Source organism: Cebus imitator, unplaced genomic scaffold (genome assembly GCF_001604975.1).
Source record: "Cebus imitator isolate Cc_AM_T3 unplaced genomic scaffold, Cebus_imitator-1.0 Scaffold123, whole genome shotgun sequence".
Classification (NCBI taxonomy): domain Eukaryota; kingdom Metazoa; phylum Chordata; class Mammalia; order Primates; family Cebidae; genus Cebus; species Cebus imitator.
The window spans coordinates 1,206,765-1,232,674 of record NW_016107438.1 but is presented as its reverse complement, the minus strand read 5'-3'; the positions used below and the strand labels follow the sequence as shown (position 1 = coordinate 1,232,674).

The 25,910-nt window shown below is 38.5% G+C and overlaps 1 protein-coding gene across 2 annotated transcripts in view; it reads right to left on the bottom strand.

Annotated features, from left to right (window-relative positions):
- FRAS1 (Fraser extracellular matrix complex subunit 1) overlaps positions 1-25,910 on the bottom strand; it is a 460,089-nt gene that overhangs the window by 38,821 nt on the left and 395,358 nt on the right. For both annotated transcript variants that reach the window (XM_017540037.2, XM_037742541.1), the window contains exons 55-62: positions 24,062-24,308; positions 22,404-22,748; positions 20,122-20,282; positions 19,559-19,706; positions 12,631-12,836; positions 4,764-4,920; positions 2,090-2,290; positions 324-511 (exon numbers count right to left, since the gene is read on the bottom strand). In XM_017540037.2, the coding sequence (XP_017395526.1) occupies positions 324-511; positions 2,090-2,290; positions 4,764-4,920; positions 12,631-12,836; positions 19,559-19,706; positions 20,122-20,282; positions 22,404-22,748; positions 24,062-24,308 (1,653 nt within the window). The remainder of the gene's footprint in view (positions 1-323; positions 512-2,089; positions 2,291-4,763; positions 4,921-12,630; positions 12,837-19,558; positions 19,707-20,121; positions 20,283-22,403; positions 22,749-24,061; positions 24,309-25,910) is intronic.

The window sequence follows — 25,910 nt, the reverse complement described above, 5'->3', positions numbered from 1 at the left end:
TCGACACTGTTGACATTTGTGCCAAATAATTCCTTCTGTTGTTGGGGGCTGCCCTGTTCATTATGGGATGTTTAGGAGTATCCCTGGCTTCTATCACTAGTACTAGGAGATACTAGTAGCACCAGGTGTGATGACTCTGACAACCAAAAATGTCTCCAGACATTGCTTAAATGTCCTCTGGAAGGGGGAGAATCAAAGGCAAGATGGCTCCTGGTTGGGAACCACTGTGTTAGAAGAAGAAAGAAGTAGAGTACTTCTCTCAGGTTCTCATCTACTAGTCACTGAGCTGTAAAAGCAGCAATCCTTTGGGTCAAGCAACTCACAATGGGTGGTGCTGGCAATATGAGGCTCCCTGCTGCCTCCTGGTCTAGAATCGTCACTGTGGCAGTAGTTACATCCCCAAGAACTGCTTCCACTGGGTCATCTGGGCCAAGGACTAGTGAGAAAGATTCATGCCATTCCCGGTCTTCATTGGACAGGATCTCAACTTTAAAAAAGATATGATCCACACCTTTGCCAAGGACAGAAAAAAAGAAAGCAAAGCCTTCATGAGGAAACATACCCAAGAGAGTGCTGCTTGGCACTGCTGAGACATCATGTTAAAATATGTTCTTTCTTTTTTAGCAATGTTCTATAAATGCAGTGGCTGCTAATCACTGTAGCTCCATCTCAAGTGAGGAATCTTTTTTACAGACCAAATTCCACCTGTGGTAGAGGCTCAGTATTGCAGACTTACTGTTCAACACCATATGAGGATTAATGGCCCCTGCCTGACACTTGCTGGCAGTAATAAAAATCTATGATCCAAAATACACTTCACCCTGGTTATGAGTTTTTTTGCTTAATTTTTCTTTCCCCCTTACACTTATGCATGAGCTCCTGTTTGGCTGTGAGGGCTTGCACAGACAGATACCCTTCAAAGCTGTCTCCTGAGAAGCAGTGGCTCAGGGTTATCTACCAAGCCAGTCTCCAGAAAGATGGCAACATGGAGGGTGAGTAGTCTGGAAAGGGTGAGGTTTCCAGCCTTACAGACCCACTTCTTTTTTTGTAAGGTGATTTTCTGAAGGTACAAATACCTCAGTGAAGTTAAAGCCCCTTTCCTCCTCTCCTACAGATACCTGGGCTAAGGGGCTTCTAGACATATTCTTTCCCCAGATCTTTATGCAGAAAAGTCAAAAGCTAAAGACAGGTCAGTGTGTAGATATGGAAGAAGCGTATCTAGCTTTCCAGCAAACATCAATCAGACACAGATGGAATGGAGCCAGAAGCCCTTTAAAGCTCTGGTGAGGGGAGAGAAAATAGAGACCCTCTCCCCTAAACCCCCATCATCTCTGAGGGCATCATTTTCTCCCTCCACTTGCCCAGATTGCTCTGAGAAGATCTCCTAGCACTGCTGCCCTCCTCTGGCTACATCACAAATGGTGTCAGGATCTATACCAGTTAGGTTTTAGAAATTTCCATGAAAAAACCTAGCATACAGTTCAATCCCTTTCCTGCCTCATTTCCCCCATCAGATTAATACTTAAATTTCCTTTGGAAGGGGGAGAGTGGAAGATCACAGACCTTTAAGCTGTGATCTATGACCTGAATTCTATCTTTCTCTTTTCCCAAACTAATCTCCATATCCCCTCTAGAATAAATTTTATTTCGAAAGTCCAAAGCAGGGTATCCTGTTTCCTAGGAAATGTTAAACCACTTGAACACAGGGATTGTGCCTTTCAAATGTAGTAATCCCTGAACGACCCATCACAGTACTTTGCAGCAATATTTGATGGTGCCAATTATGTGTGTATTTTTTTTAACCAAGTTATCCTATCGTTCAACCAAATCTTAGGCTAACAAAAAATCCTTTTAAATCAATCAAAATGCCCAGTATGTTCTAAGGTAAAAGACCTATTTCTTTTTCTCCCACATCATTTTTATGAATTAGAAATTTTACCTGCAATCTCAAATGTGTGCTTAGAAATGCTTTATGCTATTGGAACTACTGTTTTCCTTTTTCATTTATCTGTTTCTTCCTTTCTTCAAATACAAGGTTTTTGCCCCTCTATTAAGTAAAACCCACAGATTGAGGTTGGCATTCAATTACCAGGACTGAACTTCAAGACTCGACTCTTTGGATAATAATCCACACCAGACTGGGCAGAGCCATCCCGAGTGCTACAGCGAACCTTGGAGGTCCTGTTCTGATCCCCTCTGCGGATCACTTTGATGTTCAGAATCACAATGGCATCTGGCCCTGCAGGTTCCCTGACTTGGTATGCAGCTTCTTCAAACTCAATGGTGGGAGCTAAGGAAACATGGTTAGGAAAACATGAGCCAGTTAGAATAGCACAAAGGATTCAAACTCCCAGGAGTCTGAATCTACCTTATAAGGACAAGAAACTGTTCACATTAGTTAACAATATGAAGCAAAATGGCTTTCATTCATAAAACGGAATCAATATTTACTGCTAAACAGTGCTTTGGAAAAAGACATTTATTTGTGATTCTGCAGGAGTTATGTCTCACATGTTCCTTGTTAAAAACAATATAATGGGTGAGTTATTTGTAGAGACTTTGAAATTCATGATGTCCAAGTTTCCATCTCAGCTCTGCAGCTCACAGAATGTTTTAAAATAAATTTGAACAGTTTATTAAGGGACTGAGACATAGTAGGCCCTAGATAAATATCTATTGCATAAGTCAACTTTTCATTTATGAGATACAAATTTCTAAGGTTTATATTTTATCTCATTTATATAATACTTAAATTTACCAAGTCCATCCCTCACCTCTGGTCCTTTGAATCCCCTCTTCTTAGTGCTCTCACCTCGCCACCCTCAGCTTTTTCTAAGTAATCACAAGCTGTATAGGTAAGTATGGGTGCTTTCAGTGACTGGCTACAAGGATAATTCAGGAACACAAGATTTCCTAATGGAATCCTGTTGCTAGGAAATGATTAATAATATATTCAACCTAGGCAACACAGTGAGACCTCATCTCTACAGATAATTAAAAAATTAGCCAGACATCGGCTGGGCGCGGTGGCTCAAGCCTGTAATCCCAGCACTGTGGGAGGCCGAGGCGGGTGGATCACAAGGTCAAGAGATCAAGACCATCCTGGTCAACATGGTGAAACCCCGTCTCTACTAAAACTACAAAAAATTAGCTGGGCATGGTGGCGCGTGCCTGTAGTCCCAGCTACTCAGGAGGCTGAGGCAGGAGAATTGCCTGAACCCAGGAGGCGGAGGTTGCGTTGAGCCGAGATCACGCCATTGCACTCCAGCCTGGGTAACAAGAGCGAAACTCCGTCTCAAAAAAAAAAGAAAAAAAAAAAAATTAGCCAGACATGATGGCCACAGCTACTCAGGAGGCTGAGGTGGGAGAACCACTTGAGCCCTGGTGGTTGAGTCTATAGTGACCCATAACTGTACCACCGTACTGCAGCCTGGGCAACAGATCAAGACTCCATTTCAAACAAATAAGTAAATAAAATGACATATTAATTTTTACCAAAAAATTCAAACCATGCCTTCTTTTCTATTATATCTCATGGGGAAGGGTCGGGTGATAGGAGAGGGAGATGAAAAGATGGAAAAATTGAAAGTAATGATAACTTTTATACCATTTTGAGTATATCATACAATATGGCAGAAATTTCTACTTTCTATGCTTATTTCCCTCTTAGGAAGTCAAATCTTCCAAACTGTTGAAGATATACCTCATTTGAGGTTTTATATTTTTTAATAAGAATGCTCTTTGAAACCTAAGAGTGTCATTGTAGCACAGCATAAATCTTACTTCCCTGAGCCTCAATGATGGGTTTTCTGTGTACCTGGGAGAGGTTCACTTTGGGATCTGAACTTGAGTCTCCTGGTGTCAAGGACTAATTCAACTTCAAGGCTGGCATTTCTTGTTTTACTCAATGTCCAAGTTAGTTACTGAATTTTCACTAGAAACCCTAAGAGTCACTGAGACTCTTAAATACTTGAGTGTAGATTCTAGAATCAGACAGAATGAAGTTCACATCCAGGATTGCGCTTACAGCTATGTAATTAAGAGTGAAAATTATGTAGTTTTGCTGAGGTTCAGTTTCTTTATTCATCATATAGAAATAATAGCACCAACCTCAAGGAATTCCTGCCAGTATTAAATAAGATAATATGTTTAGCATAGTTCTTGGTATACAGTAAATATTCAATAAAAACAGCTATTACTACTTGTAATATTATCCATTCACTCATTAAAATATCTATTTTAGTGAAACAATTATGTCTCAGTTTGAGACAGGTTTTGTCTTCCTTGGTGCCTGGATCATTCTTGGCTAACACCTGACTACAGAGGTTAAGTTTTTTTAGGTTAGTAGGCCAAATCAATTAGAGAGAAGACAACTGAGAAATTAGACTGTTTTACAAAGGTGGCAGTGTTTTAAATCAGTTCATTTGATTCCACTGATTCCCACTGTATCTCCATCCTGCTCCTGCACTGCAGTGACTTAAATGGTTTTTATTCTCTGTCTTAGCTTTTCTGTCCCTGCTTTTAGCCACAATCATTCCATATCTCTTAGCAATATGGTAGAGAATAACAATATTTAAAATATCTATGAATTTGTTGGACCTCTGTAGACGGTGATCATTTGCTACCAACATTTTACATAAATATTCAGAGAATGTTATCAGTAGGGATTCTTAAAGCACTTTCATTTTTCAAAACACTAATGGTTAAACATCAGTTTATATCCCTTTAACCTAAGAGTAACTAAAGATAATTTCTTCTGTTACCATCTTCATCATTGGATATGGTGATGGTGGCCATGTTATTCTTTCCAATTCTAGCTCCACTCCAGTGGTTTCCAAGAGGGAGGCTGAGGTAGACCCTGAACTGTTCCTCTGGTTCAAACATGGAGTCATCGTGGATATAGACTGTACAGTTCTTCACCTAGAGCCAATGGCACAAGACAGATTAAAATTTGCAGCAAGGTATCAGTGACTTGCTTGGTTTTCCTAGAAAATGATTTTTCTTCTTTATTGCATCAAAGAGTCAACATGAATTTAAAAGGATCCACTTTCATTAGTAAAATAAAATGTTCAAATTTTATAGTTCATGCCTGAGTGGGACTTACCTATATGTGGAGACTTGTATTAGAACATGCCAAACCATTTTTAATTACTAGTGACTAATTATGAAAAACAAGATCAACAAAACAAACAACCCACTAAAAAGCATATGTAGAATATCTGTGTGCTTTCTCACATTTTTTCTGAGCTGCTTAATACATTTTCATGTATTAAAATAGGTAGATTTCTGATGATGGGGGTTTAATGTACTGATTAAACTTCCTGGAGAACTGAGTAATACTTCTTTTCCTTTGTAAAAATGAATAGTCTAATAAGGAAAGCAGAAGGCTTTGTGTTAAGTTAAAGATACCTTTAAATGCTAAAGAATTCTCAAATCTGCTGCCAAATGATATCTCATCTGAAAACTGCTGAGTACGGAAAGTCTGAGACCGCAATTCAAATCCTTGTTTGATGGAAAGAAACCAAGTGTTTCTCAACAGAATATTCTCTACTGATTATTGTATTTTTGAGAAATGTAAAATATGGTCACAACATTTCAGATAACACAGCAGCCTCAATAGTAGAGTCATGTGATACAAAGGAGGATATTTTTAGTCAGATCATTTTAAATTCACTATTCTAACACATTGCAAAGGATATATGAGTAGAGAGAAGTTTCACTCACACTAAGTCTCACTAAATGGTGAGAGAATATCCCTGTGAACATTTATAAATGACTTGCTAACCTGATTTTAAATCCCTAAAGAAGGTTGTGGTTTTTTTCTCTACCACATATTTTGTATAAGAATTCCTTTAAGGAAGCATGAATTTAGCAGTGACTCTTTAGATCTTAAAAAAAAAAAAAATAGTGAACAAGTTTCAAAGCACATGCTTATCAAGCAAAAAATAATACTAATAAAGGTTCTAAAATATGCTTAAGAATAATGATAGATTGTCATGTGGGTAACACAGACTACTAGACAGTATTTTCTTTATAATTTTATTAAATTAAAAACGACTTCTCGGATAAGTAGAGAATTCTCTTTTGAACTTAAAACAAATACAGACATGTAGACTCAAAGCTGAAGATGGTATCTGTAGTATTTATACGTGTTTTAAAACACATTTCAACCTGTCACCAGTAAAATTCCCATAAAATATATAACTAAGATAGGCCTTTATGAATCATAAATGTATAAATGTCATAAGTGCCCCAAAGAAGGAAGTTATCACTTTTATTTTGGTAGTAAAGATGAACAGAGAAAGAATCTAGGGTAATCTGTGATGGGTAGTGTCTTTCTATGCTAAACTTCAAAAGGACTAATCATAAGGCAAAAACTAGATACATTTGATTATTTCAAAATTGAAGACTTCTGTTCAACTAAGAACACTATAGTCAAAGGTAATAAATAAGTGACAGAAAAGAAAAGGTGTTATTAATACCTAAAATGTCTAAAACTGGCAAGGAATTAATATTTGCATTATATTCAAAAGTACTGCAAGTCAGTGAGTAAAACATGATACAATAAAATAAGAAACAAAAGATAAAAATAAGGTTATATGCTTATTAGAAACCCAATAAGCTAACAAGCATATAATTAGAGAAATACAAATTAAAATGAGATATAACTTTATACATGTTAAATTAGCAAAAATTCAAAACATGAGTAATGCTATGTTTTGAAGAGAGTACAGGGTTATAGCAACACTCATGGACTTCTAGTGACATTCTGGAAAGTATTCCAACACAAGTTTTTCAACTTAACTATATGCATATCCTATAGTTTATCATTTCTCTTCCTAATAATATATCCAAGAAAATTCTCATTCAAGTCTGTAAGTGGATATGTATGAGGATGTGCATTGAAGCATTATTTGTGGTGACAGGGTATCAGGAAGCTAGTGGGTATGATCCCTGAGGTTCCTCACTGTCTCTTACTGAGAATGCATGGGAAAAATATAGGAGATGCATACTGATAGAGTTTAAATATTTGTCCCCTCATATCTCCTGTTGAAATTTGATCCCCAGTTGTTGGAAGTGGGGCCTGGTGGGAGATGTTTGGGCCATGGAGGGCAGTTCTGTCATGAATGGCTTGGTGCCATTCTCACAGGATTGAGTGAATTCTCACTCTTAATTCCCATGAGATACAGTAGTTAATAAGAGTCTGACACCTCCCTACCCTCTCTCTTTCCTTGTTTCTCACCATGTGATGATGCCTGCTTCCCTTCCTCTTCTGCCATGAGTGGTAGCTTCCTGAAGCCCTCACCAGAAGCAGATGCTGGCACCATGTTTCTTGTATAGCCTAAAGAACTGTGAACCAAATAAACCCCTTTTCTTTAATGAACTACTCAGCCTCAGGTATCCCTTTATAACAATGCAAATGGACTAACACTTATACCATAAAATATTATGCAACAGTTAGAAGCAACAGATTTCACGTACACCTAAACAACACAGACAGATCTCAAAACATCGCTGAGTAAAAACAGGAAGAGATGAGAAGAGAACACGATAGCATTTTTAGAAATTAAAACTATATACATAAAACAATAAGCATTTCTTAAGAAGAAATGCAAATTAAGAGATACATATTAAACACAATAGATTGATGAGCAGGGAAAAGAATGTGGCTGGAGAGTGGGGGTAAAATAAAATGAATAAAAAAACAAAAATAGGGAAGGGCCTTAGTATTGACCAATGAGGATGTGTGCCCTAAACCAAGGGATACAATTGACTCAATCATCTGAAACTAAGATTTTAAAATGGGGAAAATGTGATTCTGATTCAATACACACTTTTGGCATACACTGAGGTTGTAGGCTTTGATTCTGGTGTAGCCATGTTTAGTGGTTTCTTTATTTTACTATTATTACACTTAAGTTCTGGGATACATGTGCAGAATGTACAGGTTTGTTTCATAGGTATACATGTGCCATGGTGGTTTGCCTGCACTCATCAACCCATCATGTACATTAAGTATTTCTCATAATGCTCTCCCTTCCCTAGTCTCCCATCGCCCAACAGGCCCTGGTGTGTGATATTCCCCTGGTATGTGTCCATGTGTTCTTATTGTTTAACTCTCGCTTAAAAGTGAGAATATGTGGTGTTTGGTTTTCTGTTCCTGTGTTAGTTTGCTGAGCATGATGGTTTCCAGCTTCATCCATGTCCCTGCAAAGTTTTTATGGCTGCATAGTATTCCATGGTGTATATGTGCCACATTTTCTTTAACCAGTCTATCATTGATGGGCATTTGGGTTGGTTCCAAGTCTTCGCTATTGTGAACAGTGCTGGAATAAGCATATGTGTGTATGTGTCTTTATGGCAGAATGATTTATAATCCTCTGTGTATATATCCAGTAATGGGATTGCTAGGCCAAATGGTGTTTCTGGTTCTAGATCCTTGAGGAATCACCACACTGCCTTCCACAATAGTTGAACTAATTTACACTCCCATCAACAGTGTAAAAGTGTTCCTGTTATTCCACATCCTCTCCAGCATCTGTTGTTACCTGACTTTTTAATAATCAACATTCTAACTAGCATGAGATGGTATCTCATTGTAGTTTTGGTTTACATCTTTCTAATAACCAGTGATAATGAGCTTTTTTTCAAATGCTTGTTGGCTGCATAAGTGTCTTCTTTTGAGAATTGTCTGTTAGTATCCTTCATCCACTTTTTGATGGGGTTGTTTCTTTCTTGTAAATTTGTTTAAGTTCCTTGTGGATTCTGGATATTAGCCCTTTGTCAGATGGATAGATTACAAAAAATTTCTCCTATTCTGTAGGTTGCCTGTTCAGTCTTGATGATAGATTCTTTTGCTATACAGAAGCTCTTTAGTTTAATTAGATCCCATTTGTCAATTTTGGTTTTTGTTGCCATTGTTTTTGGTGTTTTAGTCATAAAGTCTTTGACCATGCCTATGTCATAAATGGTATTGCCTAGGTTTTCTTTTCAGGTTTTTATGGTGTTAGGCCTCATGTTTAAGTCTTTAACCCATCTTGAGTTAATTTTTATATAAGGTGTAAGGAAGGGGTCCAGTTTCCATTTTCTGCATATGGCTAGCCAGTATTCCCAATACAATTTATTAAATAGAGAATCCTTTCCCCATTGCTTTTGTTTTTGTCAGGTTTATCAAAGAGCAGATGGTTGTAGATGTGTGGCATTACTTCTGGGGCCTCTGTTCTGTTCCATTGGCCTATATATCTGTTTTGTACCAATACCATGCTGTTTTGGTTACTGTAGCCTTGCAGTATAGTTTGAAGTCAGGCAGCATGATGCCTCTAGCTTTGTTCTTTCTGGTTAGGATTGTCTTGGCTATATGGGCTCTTTTTTTTGTTGTTGTTCTATATGAAAGTTAATGTAATTTTTTCTAATTCTGTGAAGAAAGCCAATGGTAGCTTGATGGGGATAGCATCAAATCTATAAATTACTTTGGGCAGTATGGCCATTTTCACAATACTGATTCTTCCTATCCATGAGTATGGAATGTTTTTCAATTTGTTTGTGTCCTCTCTTATTTCCTTGAGCAGTGGTTTGTAGTTTTTCTCGAAAAGGTCCTTCACATTCCTCGTAAGCTGTATTCCTAGGTATTTTATTCTCTCTGTAACAATTGTGAATGAGAGTTCATTCATGATTTGGCTCTCTATTATTGGTGTACAGGAATGCTTGTGATTTTTGCACATTGATTTTGTATCCTGAAACTCTGCTGAAGTCACTTATCAGCTCAAGGAGATTTTGGGCTGAGATGATGGGGTCTTCTAAATATACGATCATGTCATCTGCAAATAGAGACAATTTGACTTCCACTCTTTCTATTCGAATGGGCTTTATTTCTTTCTCTTGCCTGGTTGCCCTGGCCAGTACTTCCAATACTATGTTGAATAGGAGTGGTGAAAGAAGGCATCCTTGTCTTGTGCCCATTTTCAGAGGGAATGCTTCCAGCTTTTGCCCATTCAGTATGATATTGGCTGTGAGTTTGTCATAAATAGCTTTTATTATTTTGAGATACATTCCATGAATACTTAGTTTACTGAGAGTTTTTAGATGACGGGGTGTTACATTTTATCAAAGGCCTTTTCTGCATCTATTGAGATAATCATGTGGTTATCGTCATTGGTTCTGTTCATGTAATGGATTACATTTATTGATTTGCATATGTTGAACCAGCCTTGCATACCAGGGATGAAGCTGACTTGATCATGGTGGATAAGGTTTTTTATGTGCTATTAGATTTGGTTTGCCAGTATTTTATTGAGGATTTTCTCATCGATGTTCATCAGGGAAATTGGCCTGAAATGTTCTTTTTTTGTTGTATCTCTGCCAAGTTTAGGTATCAGGATGATGCCGGCCTCATAAAATGAGTTAGGGAGGGTTCCCTCTTTTTCTATTATTTGGAATCGTTTCAGAAGGAATGAGTCCAGCTCCTCTTTGTACCTCTGGTAGAATTCAGCTGTGAAAAACCTCTGGTCTTGGACTTTTCTTGGTTGGTAGGCTATTAATTACTGCCTCAATTTCAGAACTTGTTATTGGTCTATTCAAGGATTCCACATCTTCCTGGTTTTGTCTTTGGAGTGTGTATGTACCCAGGAATTTACCTATTTCTTCTAGATTTCCTAGTTTATTTGCGTAGAGGTGTTTATAGTATTCTCTGATGGTAGTTTGTATTTCTGTGGGATCAGTGGTGATATCCCTTTTACGGTTTTTTATTGTGGCTATTTGATTCTTCTCTGTTTTCCTCTGTATTGGTCTGGCTAACAGTCTATCTATTTTGTTAAACTTTTTTTAAAACGCAGCTCCTGGATTCATTGATTTTTTGAAGCATTTTTCATGTCTCTATGTCCTTCAGTTCTGCTCTGATCTTAGTTATTTCTTGCCTTCTGCTAGCTTTTGAATTTATTTGCTCTCGCTTCTCTAGTTCTTTTAATTGTGATGTTAGGACTTTGATTTTAGATCTCTCCTGCTTTTTCCTGTAGGCATTTAGTGCTGTAAATTTCCCTCTAAACACTGCCTTAGCTGTGTCCCAGAGATTTTGGTATGTTGTCTCTTTGTTCTCACTGATTTCAAATAACTTCTTTATTTCTGCCTTAATTTTGTTATTTACCCAGTAGTCATTCAGGAACAGGCAGCTTGGTTTCCATGTAGTTGTGTGGTTTTGAGTGAGTTTCTTAATCCTGAGTTCTAATTTGATTGCACTGTGGTCTGAGAGACTGTCTGTTACGATTTTCACTCTTTTGCATTTGCTGAGGCGTGTTTTACTTCCAATTATGTGGTCAATTTTAGAGTAGGTGTGATGTGGTGCTGAGAAGAATGTATATTCTGTTGATTTAGGGTGGAGAGTTCTGTAGATGTCTATCAGGTCCACTTGGTCCAGAATTGAGTTCAAGTCCTAAATATCCTTGTTAATTTCCTGTCTCGTTGATCTGTCTAATATTAACAGTGGGGTGTTAAAGTCTCCCACTACTATTGTGTGGGAGTCTAAGTCTTTTTGTAGGTCTCTAAGAAATTGCCTTATGAAACAGGGTGGTCCTGTATGGGTGCATATATATTTAGGATAGTTAGCTCTTCTTGTTGCATTGATCCCATTATGTAATGCCCTTCTTTGTGTTTTTTTATCTTTGTTGGTTTAGTCTGTTTTATCAGAGACTAGGATTGCAACCCCTGCTTTTTTTTTGCTTTCTATTTGCTTTAGTGGTGAGTTTCTAGGTGCATATTCATGAGAGTTCATGTACATTGTCAAGAGAATACTCTGCTGACTTGAATTTTCTCAACATGTCCCATACTGGGATGTATATTTCCCTGGGACAGGGGTCCAGGTATTAGAGGGCTGTCTCCTGCTCTCAAAGTAACATTAGTGGAGTATATCCATCTCTAACATAGTTTCATATTAAGAGGTGATATTAAGAGCAGAATTCATTTGATTCTGCTAAGTTCCAAATAAGTCACACATTAGCTAAACTTCCCAGATCAACCAATGATATGTGTATTTGATTGTACGTGGGAGACAAAGAAGGAATAGATGACATCATTAAAAATACTATCAATTATGGATAACCCTTGAATGACACAGGTTTGAACTGCATGTGTGCACTTAGACATAGATTTGTTTTTCCATCTCTCTACTCCTGAGACTGTAAGATCCTCTTCTCCCTCCTTCTCTTCAGCTTAGTCAATACGAAGACAATGAGGATGAAGACCTTTATGATGATCTGCTATTCCACTTAATGAGCAGTAAATATATTTTCTCTTCCTAATGTTCTCTTCTTAATAACATTTTTTCTTTAGCTTATTTTTTTTTGAGAATACAGTATATAACACATATGACACATAAAATATGTAATAATCAACCATTTATGTTATTGGTAAGGCTTTCGGTCAATAGTAGCTTATTAGTAGTCAAGTTTGTGCAAGTCAAAAGTTATACACAAATTTTCAACTGTGTGGGGAGTTGGCACCCCTAACTACTGAATTGTTCAAGGGTCAACTGTAGTATGAAAATTCTGAGAATTTTTGGACTGTATATGAATGACTTCATTACAGACAAATAAGGACAAGAAAAGAATCCCATCTTTCAGCCACCACGAATCCACTTACTTTGTCCCCTTTGAGAAATGTAATCCGTGAAGAGTCTGCATTTCGTCTCTCCTCAAAGTCCTCCATGACCTGAGCGGAATGGCTCTGAGTATAGCACCTCACTGATGACTCATAGCTGAGGTCTCCACTCCGAGTGATAGGGACATGCAGGACACCTTCCTTCTCCTTCACTAGGAGCAAATCCTTGGCAAACTGCATGCTGGGCACTGGGTGGACAGACAGAAAGACACAGGCACCATTAGTGGAAGACCGGGAGGGAGTGGCCATGGTCCTTGTCAGCCTTCAGCAGCTACTTGGCAGGAGAGCTCCACCAAAGCCCAACGTAGGCTGACAAATCACAAGTGGTAAGTGGGTCTCAAAGCATGGCTGTTGCTCTTAGAACAAGGGAACTGATTCTACTGTAAGTGTGAGTCCAGAGAAATAGAACAGATGAATTTTTTACCTGCCTTTCTACAACTTCAAAATGCAATCACCATCTCAAATATGAGCAGGTAATTCAAGTTTATAAATGGAATAATTGTAAGAAAAATTATGATGGTGTAAGAAAAATTTTGATCATGACTTGGGTACTCAAAAGACTTCACTGTCCTCCTAGGACTACAGTAAGGAAAACATCAGTGCAAGTCTGGTGCTAAATGGCCACTCACATTGGTCTTGGAGCCAAAGAGAAAATAGGGAAGAGTAGGGACATGGGTAAAAAGGAGAGAGGAGGCCCTGTTTAAAAAGCGTCAGTCTTTTGTTGCCAGATCTTACTTTCTTTCTTTTTTTTTGAGATGGGGTTTTGCTCTTGTTGTCCAGGCTGGAGTGCAGTGGCATGATCTTGGCTCACCACAACCTCCATCTCCTGGGTTCAAGCAATTCTCCTGCCTCAGCCTCCTGAGTAGCTGGGATTATAGGCATGCACCACCACTCCCAGGCTAATTTTGTATTTTTAGTAGAGACAGGGTTTCTCCATGTTGGTCTCCAACTCTTTACCTCAGGTGATCCACCTGCCTCAGCTTCCCAAAGTGCTGGGATTACAGGCGTGAGCCACTGTGCCCGGCCCAGATCTTATTTTCAAATGAAGCCAGAGACACGGCTTTTTATGACATAGCTCCTAAATTTAAAAATAGCAAATAAACAAAATAGTGAAAAGAAATTTTGTATAAGCCAAAACTATTGCTATATAGTGACCACTGCTATAGAGGACTCTTCTTTTATAACTTGAATCCTCCTTTGACTTAAGGATGAGACCATAGTCAAATCATGGTTAAAAACACGGACTTAGGAGAAAACAGACCTGGATTTCCATCCCAGTCCCTTCTCCTCACCAGCTGTGTGACAAAGGGCATGTTACTTAGACTTTCAAAATTTTGGGATATTTTTCATCTATAAATTGGAAATATATCTCTAATATATAATTGTTGGTAGAATTGAATTTAATGAGAGAATAAACACATGGTACTCAATATAGTATCTGGTTTATAGCAAGCACTCAAAGTTTGGTAGGAATTAATATATTATAGTTTGTATTTTTCTCCTAACTCCAGAATTTTCAATATGAAGAATCATTTTTTTTTCTTCCTACTATGCCTACTGTAATGCCCTGTATTAAGGTATTTCTTCTTCTGAGATCATTTTGTTGACTGCTAGTTATTAATTTCTTCATGAACAATGCAAAGAATCATATGTCAAAGCCTCCTGAGTCACAATTAGTCTTTGGGCTAAAGACATAATCACCAAGTTCCTGACTGCCTCCTGGCCACACCCCACCAATCCAGAAAGGAAGGAAAGGTATATGTTTGGGGATAGAGGGAGGTAGGGGAATGAGAGAAGGGGTATTAAGCACCCAAGCATTCTCCAAGTCAATGTGTAGAAAGCTCTCTGTGACTCCAGAACTGTTAGCCCTGGCAAAAATAAAACCATCCCATCATATGAACTAAGCTTAATAATAGTTACTAATCATCACTAAATGAAAGTCAGACAATACTGCTTAAAAAAACACCACGCCTAAGGTAAAATTAACAACTTTAGGCCTAACCAGTTAGGGCTCCGTAACCCAGTGAAATGGCCTATGCTATTAAAAGGTGGGTGGCAATGACATCTCCCAGCATACGAGGACAAGAAGAAAGATTGTTGCCGGGAAAAAAAGCAATGCAAGCAGGGAAGCTTTTCTGCTCCTGGCAGACATCTGAAGCTTTAGGATGGTTTTTCTTTCTGGCCTGCGAAGCCTCAAGTCAGATGAGAAAGTTAAAGGCTGAAGTGGTTATGCTTAGGTTTTACCATGCATTAATCAATTCCAAAATCCTCTTGGGCTATAAAAGACTCTTTTTTTCCTCTTTAACAAGACATTCACCCTCACTTCTATCCCTGTCTGACAAAAAAAAAAAAAAAGAGAAAGAGAAAAGGAAGTGGATACTTCTTATGATTGCCTGCCCAGAAACAATCTCTCCCTTTAAGAAGACCCCAGTCCAGTGGAAGACTGAGGCAAGAAATATATAAGACAAGGGGAGTTTTAGGAAGATATTCATGTTGTAGGTCAGGCATTGTGTTAAAGGTTTTTATACATATTATTTAACGTCATTCTCTCAACAACCCCATAAGGCAGTATAATCCCCAGGAAGTGGTAGCACTGGCCCTGAGAATCAACTTCTCCTGACTGCAGAGTCCCTTTTTTTCCACCCTGATGGGCTGCATCAATATGAAATGGAGGTTACCTGCTGATGGCTCATGGGCTCACATTGGGTATAATGCACTTTCTGTCAGCACTCCTCAGAGAACACTTATTGTGCATGACCAATCTACAGTTATCTTTCTATTTATGGAAGTCTTGTATCCTGAAATAGATTATGGGACTGCCCTCCGCTATTCTGTAGCCCACACCATGTTGAGCACCAGTGCTAGATATAGAAAATGTCCTATAAACACTGTTACCTTGCTAATCTTCTTAGTAACTGATAAAGTGAATGTAAACGTCAGTGTCTGGAATGGAATAGTCTCTTTAACGGCAAAAGTTAAGTCAGAGATTTAGGAGAAATCCTTCCTCTGTTTCTTAAGTTAATGAGTATGTTTGCCACAGATGCACACAAAGGAGTGTGGTGCCAGAGCAGTTACAGGACTTTCTAATGTTGCCCAGTCAGCATTACTCATGCCCAAACCGAGTCTAATTCCAAGTACCAGAGCAGCAAGGTAGGTGAGAACAGGTAAATGTTATAAAATGAGCTACTTAGATGATTTAAGATCCTGAAATAAGCCTGATGGGAAAAGAAAGAAAGGAGCTAAGATCACTCAGAAGGCTGAGAGTTGACTTTATAAGAGTCATGAATGATGGTTAGCATTGTTATACAGAGGACAGTGGCCTGCTGAAACTGAAATGTAAAGAGTCAGCATAGTAAGATATGAAACGAGAAGACTGGACTGCGATAGAGCAGACTTGGGTTTTAACTCCAGCTTCATCACCTCCTCTCTGTGTAATCCTACTCAAATTATCCAAACTCAGTTTCACAAGTTAAAAGTCTGTTTTAAGGATTAGAGAGAATATGTAAGATCTTTCTACCCTAGAATGTTCACACTGAATGGTCTCAACAAAAGTTTGTTATTACGTGGAAGAAAGATAATCAGAAGAAGTAAATACTGAATACTACACTGGGTTACTGAAATAGCTCTGGGGATTTCTTTCTCTGGGATACATTAATGATTAAATACATATTGCTGTAGCTTCTCTGAAAGATGAGGAAATTTTTGCTTAACATATCAGTTTCCTAAGTTGACAATCCCAATGCTCATCAATAAATACTAAAAAACATTTAAATAGAATTTTCTGTGTTAATCAATGAGGACACTATGTGTTACTTGAGTCTCATTGGTAAGTGTGATAAATGACAGGTGTGTCAGGAAGAAAAGAAATTAATATGTAATAAAATCCACTGTGTGCCAGGTACTACAGTAGGTATTTTCACATATTTCATTTAATTTAATCCTCACAACAATCTTGTAAGGTAGTTATTTTCATTATTTATAGATGAGCAAAATTAGGCTCAGTAACCTTAAGCTTCTGGCCTAAGGCCAAAGACCTAGGAAGTGGTGGGGCTGGGATTATATTTCAGGACTTTGGACCTTGTATTCACTTTATATTTCATCAGGGGGAAATTAATGGTCATTTCATGCAAAAGAATAAGAAACCCTTTTAAGACTAAAAATTATGGCTGAATTTTCTTCTATTTTACTTTCTTCTTTACTAAGAAATAAAATTCCCATGGATTCTACTTCTGCACCAAATAAAAACATATAGTATAATGCAAGGAGGATGGACTTGGAGTCAAAAGTCTGAGAATGCATGCTGGTTCCCCTAGATACTAGACATTGGGTGAGCTATTTCCTCTGAGTCTTAGTTTCCTTATCCACTAAATAGAAACAGAAGAAAGAGCTTGGGGTTATGAGCAAGTGAGATAAGGCTTAGTGGATCGCTTTGTAAACTTTGAAGTAGCAAGCAACATAAGATAATATAAGTGTGATAATCTTGTTCATAGTATAAAAGTTACCATTTAGTGAATCACAAACCTAAATGTAAACCTTAAAGCTATAAAACTTCTGTAAGAAAACAGAAGAACATCTTTGTAATGTAACCTTGGTTTAGGCAAAGATTTCTTAGATACAACACTAAAAATATGATCCAAAATAGAAAAATGATAAATGGAGCTGCTTCAAAATGAAAAATGAAAAATGATTACTCTTAGGACATTTGTTTGCAGAACAAAATGACAAGCCACAGACTTGGATGAAATATTTGCAAAATATAAATCTTTCTCCAGAATCTACAACAATGCAATAAAGGTAGGAAAACAATGCAATTTTAACACCAAAACCCTGAACAACCCAAATGTCATTCAACAGGTGAGTAAACAAACTATGGTATATCCATACAATGGAAAGCTACTCAGCAATAAATGGAATGAACTACTCACATATGCAATAACATGAATGAGTCTTAAATGCATTTTCTAGTGAAAGAAACCAGACATAAAATGGTAGATATTATATGATTCCATTTATATGGGATTTTAGAAAAGGCACAACTTTAGAGCCAGAAAACATATCAGTGGTCATCAGGGCTGGTGACCGAGGGGACACTGACTACAAAGGGACATGAGAGAAGTTTGTAGAGTGTTGGAACTATTCAACATCTTGATTGTTGTAGTGGGCATATCACTGCATGCATTTGTAAAAGCTCATAGAGCTGTACGCTAAGGAGGATGGACTTTCATTTATGTACATTGTACCTTCATAAACCTGGCTCTAAAACAACTTACCATCATTTTGGATGCGTGCGTGTGTGTGTGTGTATGTATGTATATATGTGTGTGTATACACACACACACACACACACACATAATTATATGCATATATATGTTTTTCTGCTGCAGGATAAACACACAAAAAACTAGTTAAAATGGTTATCTCCAGTGAGGGGAACTGGGGCACTAGGAGATACAGATAGAAAGAAGATTTAATTTTCATAGTATACACTTTTTGCCATTTGAATTGTTTACTACTATATACATGATATACATGATTTAAGAATAAATAAAAACATCGAAAATTATCCTACTTGGCTTCTTGTTCTTCTTTTGAGGACTTCTCAGCCAACAAGAGTTTAATCATGGGCTCTATGGTCAATCTCTGGGTGTGCTAATATGAGGGTCCTGCTGCCTTAGGTGGAAGGTTTGACTTGATCTTCTCCACCCAACCCTATAATCCACATAGTGGATTTTGAAGTTCTGACAATTCTAAATTTGTTAATTATGCTGAGAAGCAACCATCCTTTCCTGTTCTTCCTCATGTTGCTTCCGTTACATCTTCAGCAGTGACTGATATTTTCTTCATATACCTGCCTCAATTCATTCCTGCACATCATCTACAACATTGCCAATATTCATTTTCTAAAATAAAAAACACACTACTCCTCTGCTTATAAGCATCTACTGCTGCCCTTTATTTATAAAGTCCTTTGGCTGGATCATAAGACCTCTCAGAACTTGACTCCAATCTGCCTTTCCATTCCATTCTTCTATTTACCTCCTGCTATGCTCAAAGTAAAAGTGAACATCTGTCATCACCTTCAGTGATGCCCCTATGCCCCATCTGAGGTGAAGGCCTAGAGGGGTCACTACCCATCTTTTCACCGACACTAGGATCAAGAGGAAATCTAGAGGTGGTGCTGCAGAGAATCCTTAGGGGAGAAAGCTGTTGTGGCTTCACAAGGGAGACTGCTCACAGGAGAACAAGGCACTTAAGGAGAGAAAGGTCCATTGAAAAACATCTCAAGCCTATTTAGGGAGAAGAAACTTAGAGCCTAGGGCCTCAGGGATGAGTCAGAAAATAGGCAATTAAGGAGGACCCAGCTAGGGGACTCTATGGAGCCTGAAGCTGAATGTTTCTAATTAAACAAATATGCATCTTTCAACACATTAAACATTGTATTTACTATACCTCTCCATTTGAAATAGACTTTCCTTTATTATCCACTAGACAGACTCCAATCACACCTGAAGACTTTGCTTAAATATCTCCTTGGTGAAATCTATAATTTCCCCCATTTGTAGTTCCTGTTCACCCTCTGCTCCCATAGCACTGGGTGTATAATATTATTAGTTCATTTAACATAATTTATTCCAATTTCTCTCTTTAAGGGTCTAATTCCACAATGAGACATTGAGCTTCTTGAGGACAGGGCCCAAGGCTTATACATTTCTTTGTGCCTGCGAGAGTGCTGGAGGCATCAATGGTTCTCTCTTACAGTGCTACGTAAAACTGCAAATGCTCACCTGTACATATATACACACATATTTCTTGAATGAAAAGGTAAATGAGTTCCAATGTTACATATGTGGATGTTAAAGAAAAAATAGAAATATATTTTGAACTACCAGCTGGCATCCCAGTCTCTTACCATCTTGGAATGTGTCATTAATTGCAATGACTGCCTGGAAGGGTTTGGTCAGTTCGGCTCCTTGTGCTGAGCTGAGGAAAACCACAAATGTCTCCAGTCCTTCAATCACTGGATACTGAGTGTCATCCAAGATAGTCAAGGTGCAATACTAGAAGAGAAATCAAAGCAAACTTTACAGAGGGCCCACCACCTTATACCCATTTGTCTTGACTAGGGCAAAGGTCACAGCTTGCCTTTCTTTGGTGGTTTTAAAGTAAGATTTTCTAATCCATAGCATGATGATCTCTTTATTACATGCCGCTAGGAATTTGTTTTTAGATATCATACAAGTATAGTTTCTATCCTGAATCTGTAAGGCTGGATATTTGATGCTAAAAATGTCACTAGGAGAGTTTTTAGAAGATCTTCTTAAGTTTACTCTCTTGCGTGTATGTGTGTGTTTTTAAAGAGAGGAAAGCTAGGAATATTGCCAGGGAAGTTGAGAGATCTTGGGAAGCAAACTAAAAACAATATTCACGAACCAACCTGTTGACTTTGTGGAGTCTGGACTGCTGTAAACGCACCTGTTCAGTGACACCGGGCCCAAATTCCACTTTCCGAGAACTGGGAACGTAGTCAACTCCTGGTGTGGCAGAGGCTGGGTCTGAGGGCCGCGTTGCACACCAGACAGATGTGAAAGTAGAAAGGTCAGTACCGTGGCGGATAACTGGAATCTTTACTATGCCTGAATAAAGATTAATAGAGGTTTTAACAGTCAACTTTGAGTCAGAAAATCAGTGAGGTTTTCAGAACGATGTTCTCCCTCGCTGCAATAGTGGCAGCTTTTATCCCTTTCAGCTTGTCTAATCCAGCTTCAGTGATGCTCCGTTGCCCCATCTGAGATGAAGGCCTAGAGGTGTCACTACCATCTTTTCACTAACACTAGGATCAAGAGGAGAGCTAGAGAAGGGCTTCAGAGAGGTGGTGCTGGAGAGAGCCCTTAGGGGAGAAAGCTGTTGTGGCTTCACAAGGGAGACTGCTCACAGGAGCATTTCAGGAGACAAGGATCCACTGAAAAACATCTCAAGCCTATTTAGAAGATAAGAATTAGAAGATAGATAAGATAAGAAGATAGGAGAATTAAAATATAAGATTAGAAGAGAAGAAACTTAGAGCCTAGGGCCTCAGGGATGAGTCAGAAAATAGGCAATTAAGGAGGACCCAGCAAGAGGACACTATGGAGCCTGAAGCTGAATGTTTCTAATTAAATGTTTCTAACTGGATTGATTTGTCTCTTTTACCTGAACACACACATCAGGACTTAAACTGCACATGCTTATTACTCATCTTAGGAATGAAGCTCATCTTCCTGTCCACTGTGACATCATACTTTGTAGTGTCCTAAAGATATTTAGCTATTTTCACAGTCAAGGGCAGAGAAAAGCTTCATGAAAACCCTACAGTTTTCAATCACATTTTCTAGCCAAACTGCTGTGAGGTGACATGTAGTTATGGCTGGGCATTTGATGTATGGGGAAAGAAACATGATACAGCAGAAGGGTCTGGGTTTGAATCTAGCCTTGCCATTATATTAGTTGCTTAATCACTGGTGACTGACTTAACCTCTCCAGGCCTCCATTTGCTCCTCTATATAATGTTCTCTCATCCATAGAAGATTAAGTGAGAATGCATGGAACCTACATGGTATGATGCCCAGCATTTGGTAAATGCTAAAAAAGATCTGTTCCCAATACTCCTCCAAATCCCTTCATAGAGGTGAAAGGCCTTGATCTGGCTCAGATCAGGAGATACTGAGCACAGCTGTTGCCCTTCTGCCAACAGTACATCTGCCTGCAGCATCCAGAAGACTTCAAGACCTTTGTAGAGCCACAAGTAGGAAAGGGGCCTGGGTCTCTGAAATACCATGTGAAGGTGACCTGCCCACTGATCACTTTGGGCTGTTACATGAATGAGAAAGTTTCACTGTATTAAGACACTAAAATTTTGGAGAGTGTTCCAGGAGCTAGCAGTACACTAAATACTTTACTTCCTCAACAGATCACATTCCCCTCTTTCACAAGCCCAGATGCTCAGCACCAGGCCCTCCCTCTGGACCACAGAGGTCAGCCCATGAAGCTCAAAGCCACAGCCCTGCCTGCCATCAACAACTAGAGCAAGGCTTCTATACTCTATCTACATGACCTCAATGATTTTAACCTTTAGCTCCCACAATAAGTGAGAACATGTGAAGTTTGTCTTTCTGTGCCTGGCTTATTTCACTTAGTTAGCATAACGACCTCCCAGTTCCAACCATGTTGTAGAAGGATGGTTACCAGAGGATGGGAAGGGTCGTAGGGGTGGGAAGTGGAGGGGAGGCATGTCAATGGGTACAGAAAATAGTTAGAAAGAAGACCTAGTATTTCCTAGCACAGCAGGGTGACTATAGTCAAAATAATTTAGTTGTACATTTTTAAGTAACTAAAAAAGTATAATTGGATTGTATGTAACACAAAGGATAAATGCTTGAGGTGATGAATACCCCATTTATCCTGATGTGATTATTATGTATTACATGCCTGTATCAAAATATATTATGTAATCCATAAATATATACACTTACTATATACCCATAAAAATTTATTAAAAAAAGAACGAGAGTAAGAAAAGTGAATAGAACTCTCTATACTAACTTCCATGCTTGGTCTTGGCCAAACATTATATAATCATTCCTCAGTGATATCAACAATGGTATCACTGAGGAATGGCATTCTCAATGTCAGGAGGATATTCTGAAACCTAAGGAGAAAACTGTTCAAGAAAGGAATCAGGAGACAGGTGAAAGAACCTCAGAGACACCCTCCATTACCTGCGTCTTCACTGACAGTGAAAGCCGTGTTGCCCAGGGACACAGTGGAGGCATCGTTGGGACCACCAATGAGCACCTTGGCTGTTGCCACCCTTCCAATACAAGCATTGTCAGAGGCATCTGCCAAGGCAATCTCAAACTCTTCTTCCTCTTCATACTCGCTGTCATCAATAAGCATGACATCACAGGTGGACATGGTCACACCAGGCCCAAATATCACACGACTCGCAGCAGACATCCCTCTAGATTTAAAATCAGAGCCTGATTCTAGAGCATAGAGGCTACTTCCCATAGCTGACTTAGGGACCGTGTAGCAAATTACAGATACAATGCTGCTTGCATCTCCTGAAATACAAATGGCAAAAAAACCCAAAGCATTTGAATGAGTGCTTCTCACATTTTAAAATCTCTGGTAAGTTAATAAGCTTGGTCCCTCTGACACAGTCCATCACTATTTCTTTTCGAACTCTGATATTAAACATTCCTGAACTGCAGTTTCTTTTGAACCTGTGGTATAAACCACTTGAGGATTTAATATACCCCAGATACTTCACCAAACAACTTAAATGGATTTCCTGTTCTGTGAATTTTGTGCTCTGTTAATTCACAAGACTCATTGCCCACCATCTAAGAACACAGCGGTGGAAAGATAAGACACATATTTGGTACTTTAAGTAGCAAAGTAATTGTGTCCTGAAGGTAGTGCTATGAGCACAGTTCACTGCCTTTCTGAATAAACTTCTATACTTTAATTCCCAAGAGAAGCAGGCTTATTTAAAAAAAAAGAAAGACAAAACAAAATAAAACCTGCCACTCTATACAAATGACTTTACTTATTAGGGCTGGCACTTCCCTTGGTGACAGCCTGTTCTGGGCCTGGCTTGGTGTCCCAGAGCAATCAATGAGGCTTGCTTGTTTTCCAAGTGGCATTACCAAGGGTTTTTGCTATCTACAGTATTTGTTACACTAATACCCAGTCAGCAGATTCAATAAAGAAACTCAACATCATCATTTACAGTCTTGTTGTGCCTTTGAATGAGAGTTCAGTTTCCATGTGTTTTAAAGGCTCAATCTTACACAATCATAATTCCATATGATCTTCATTTTGATTTTCAGCTCCTCAAGAATTGCCCTTTTATCCACAATTATTATGTATCAATTAAAAACAAAACAAAACAAAAAAAGAAATGCCCTTTATTTTTTTACACACAGTTTATTTCTCATCTGAGCTCTTCATGTGACCCTCACATAGGGAAATTTTCAGCATATTTCTATCTTCCAAGAATAAGGCGGAAAGCCAGTCCTTACAAACTGTACTTCCCTCCTTAACCAAGGTTACTAAATACTTTATGGATCGGATGATTGATTAAGAATACGGATTCATGAATAATTTGAAAGGCTAAATATAACCAGTCTTCTAGTCCAATTTAAGAATAAATGGGAGCTCTAACAACTTGAACTAAGAAAAGAGGCTTTCTGATGGTACTCACTATGGATAGTGTCATCATTAGGGTTGTTGTGGGGACTGAAAGAGTTAATATGTGGAAAGTACACATATAAGTTAATATAACACATGAGATGAGCCCTTAGCACATAATAGGCACTCAATAAATGTTAGCAGTTATTATAGCTCTTTGTCACCTATGGCACCAACAGACCTTTTCTTTCAATAGGTGCAAACAGAAAACCAGCACTCTCGTTGACCCGGTAGATCTTCTTGTCAAACTCTAATGTGGGTTCATCCTCAGTGTCATTGATAATGACCCTTGCCTGGGTGAATTCCCCTAACAGGGCATAAGCTGGCATGCTGAGCTCCACAGTGAAACTCTCAACATTTTCAAACACGTCATCATCGTTGATGACAATGGTGCAGGACTTGGTGTCCTCTCGCTCATCAAACTGCACCTGTCACAAAGGAACCAACAAGAAGTTAAGTTGTGCCTCAGCTTTCCCTGCTCTGCCCCCCAGGGCATCATAGAAAAAGAGCATCCAAGTCCAGTGGGCAGAGCACTGACTGAGACAGCTGGTTCTTCCAGCCCCAGTGCCCTGCTGTATCACTGGGAACATCCAGCCACCTCCTCCCATTCTTAACCTGTAAAGGAGGGATGCTTCATTGTATAGGACATGGAAGAGCCAAATCTCTTTTACCATTGGTGACCAGACAAAAACATGTAGTAACCCTTCAGAGCCTGTCTTATTAACTCATGTGGGGCAGCAACAGTCATCCTTTGATGACTCAGTTCCCTTTCTGGAAGATCCCTGGCCTTGGAATATGAACTTCTGATCTCAAGTCTGGTTCTGTTACTTCCTAGCTGTATTAGGTTATGAAACTTCACGAACATCAAATTCCTCATCAACTAAATAAAAATAGCAATTTTCCTACCTCACACACTTCTTGGGAGGGCTAAAAGAGGTCTTGTATATGAAAGTGCTAAGTGTATTTTAAAGCACCAAACAAACATAAAACATTATCATTACTGTCACCATATTACTTATACAGTTAAAATTGACATAGAATTCCAGTATACTGAATAATGGAATTTAAATTCATAGAAAATTACATTATAAACAAGGTAGACTAATTTTAACTTGATATTTCAACTACACCCTTTGCCATAAAAATGTGAATGAATTTAGCCCAGTACAAAACAGAGAAATTATTTTATATGTACACAATTGTGAACTTAAAGAGATTTATTCTGGTTTTACTTTGTTTAAAAAAAGAAGAAGGGATGAAATTAAAAACCTTCAAATGAAGCCACAACTATGGACTTGCCCAAAACTGAAAGTGCAGGAAATGAAACTGGGCTATGCTTTGTGTGAACAGAGACAATTGAAACATGTGCAAACAACAGTCATAAATGTTTAGGGACACACAAATCTGCAAAAATTTTAATCAAACAGAAAATTATTAGTATTTACCTAATCAACTATTCAAATTAAGTTTTATTAAGCTCCATATTTTAAAACACTCCCAATGAAATGAAACACTCAACAGATCTTTATGTAAGATCGAGAATACACCAACAGCTTTTTGTCTTTCCTTGAAAAACACAATATCCTCTGTCTTATCATTTAGCTAAAAGATATTAGCTTATCTGTTCTTTCCTAATTCCTCAACTTATATTTGACATAAGAGGCATGAGCTTAGTCTAGCTGAAATGCCTCAACTAAAGGACAGAGCTGGCTGGGCATGGTGGCTTACACCTGTAATCCCAGCACTTTGGGAGGCTGAGGTGGTGGATTGCCTGAGGTCAGGAGTTCAAGACTAGCCTGGCCAACATAGTGAAACCTTGTCTCTACTAAAAATACAAAAAATTAGCTGGGTGTGGTGGCACATGCCTGTAATCCCAGCTACTAGGAAGGCTGAGGCAGAAGAATCACTTGAACCCAGGAGGCGGAGGTTACAGTGAGCCGAGATCACGTCATTGCACTCCAGCCTGGGCAACAAGAGTGAAACCCCATCTCAAAAAAAAAAAAAAAAGAAAAAAGAAAGAAAAAGAAACA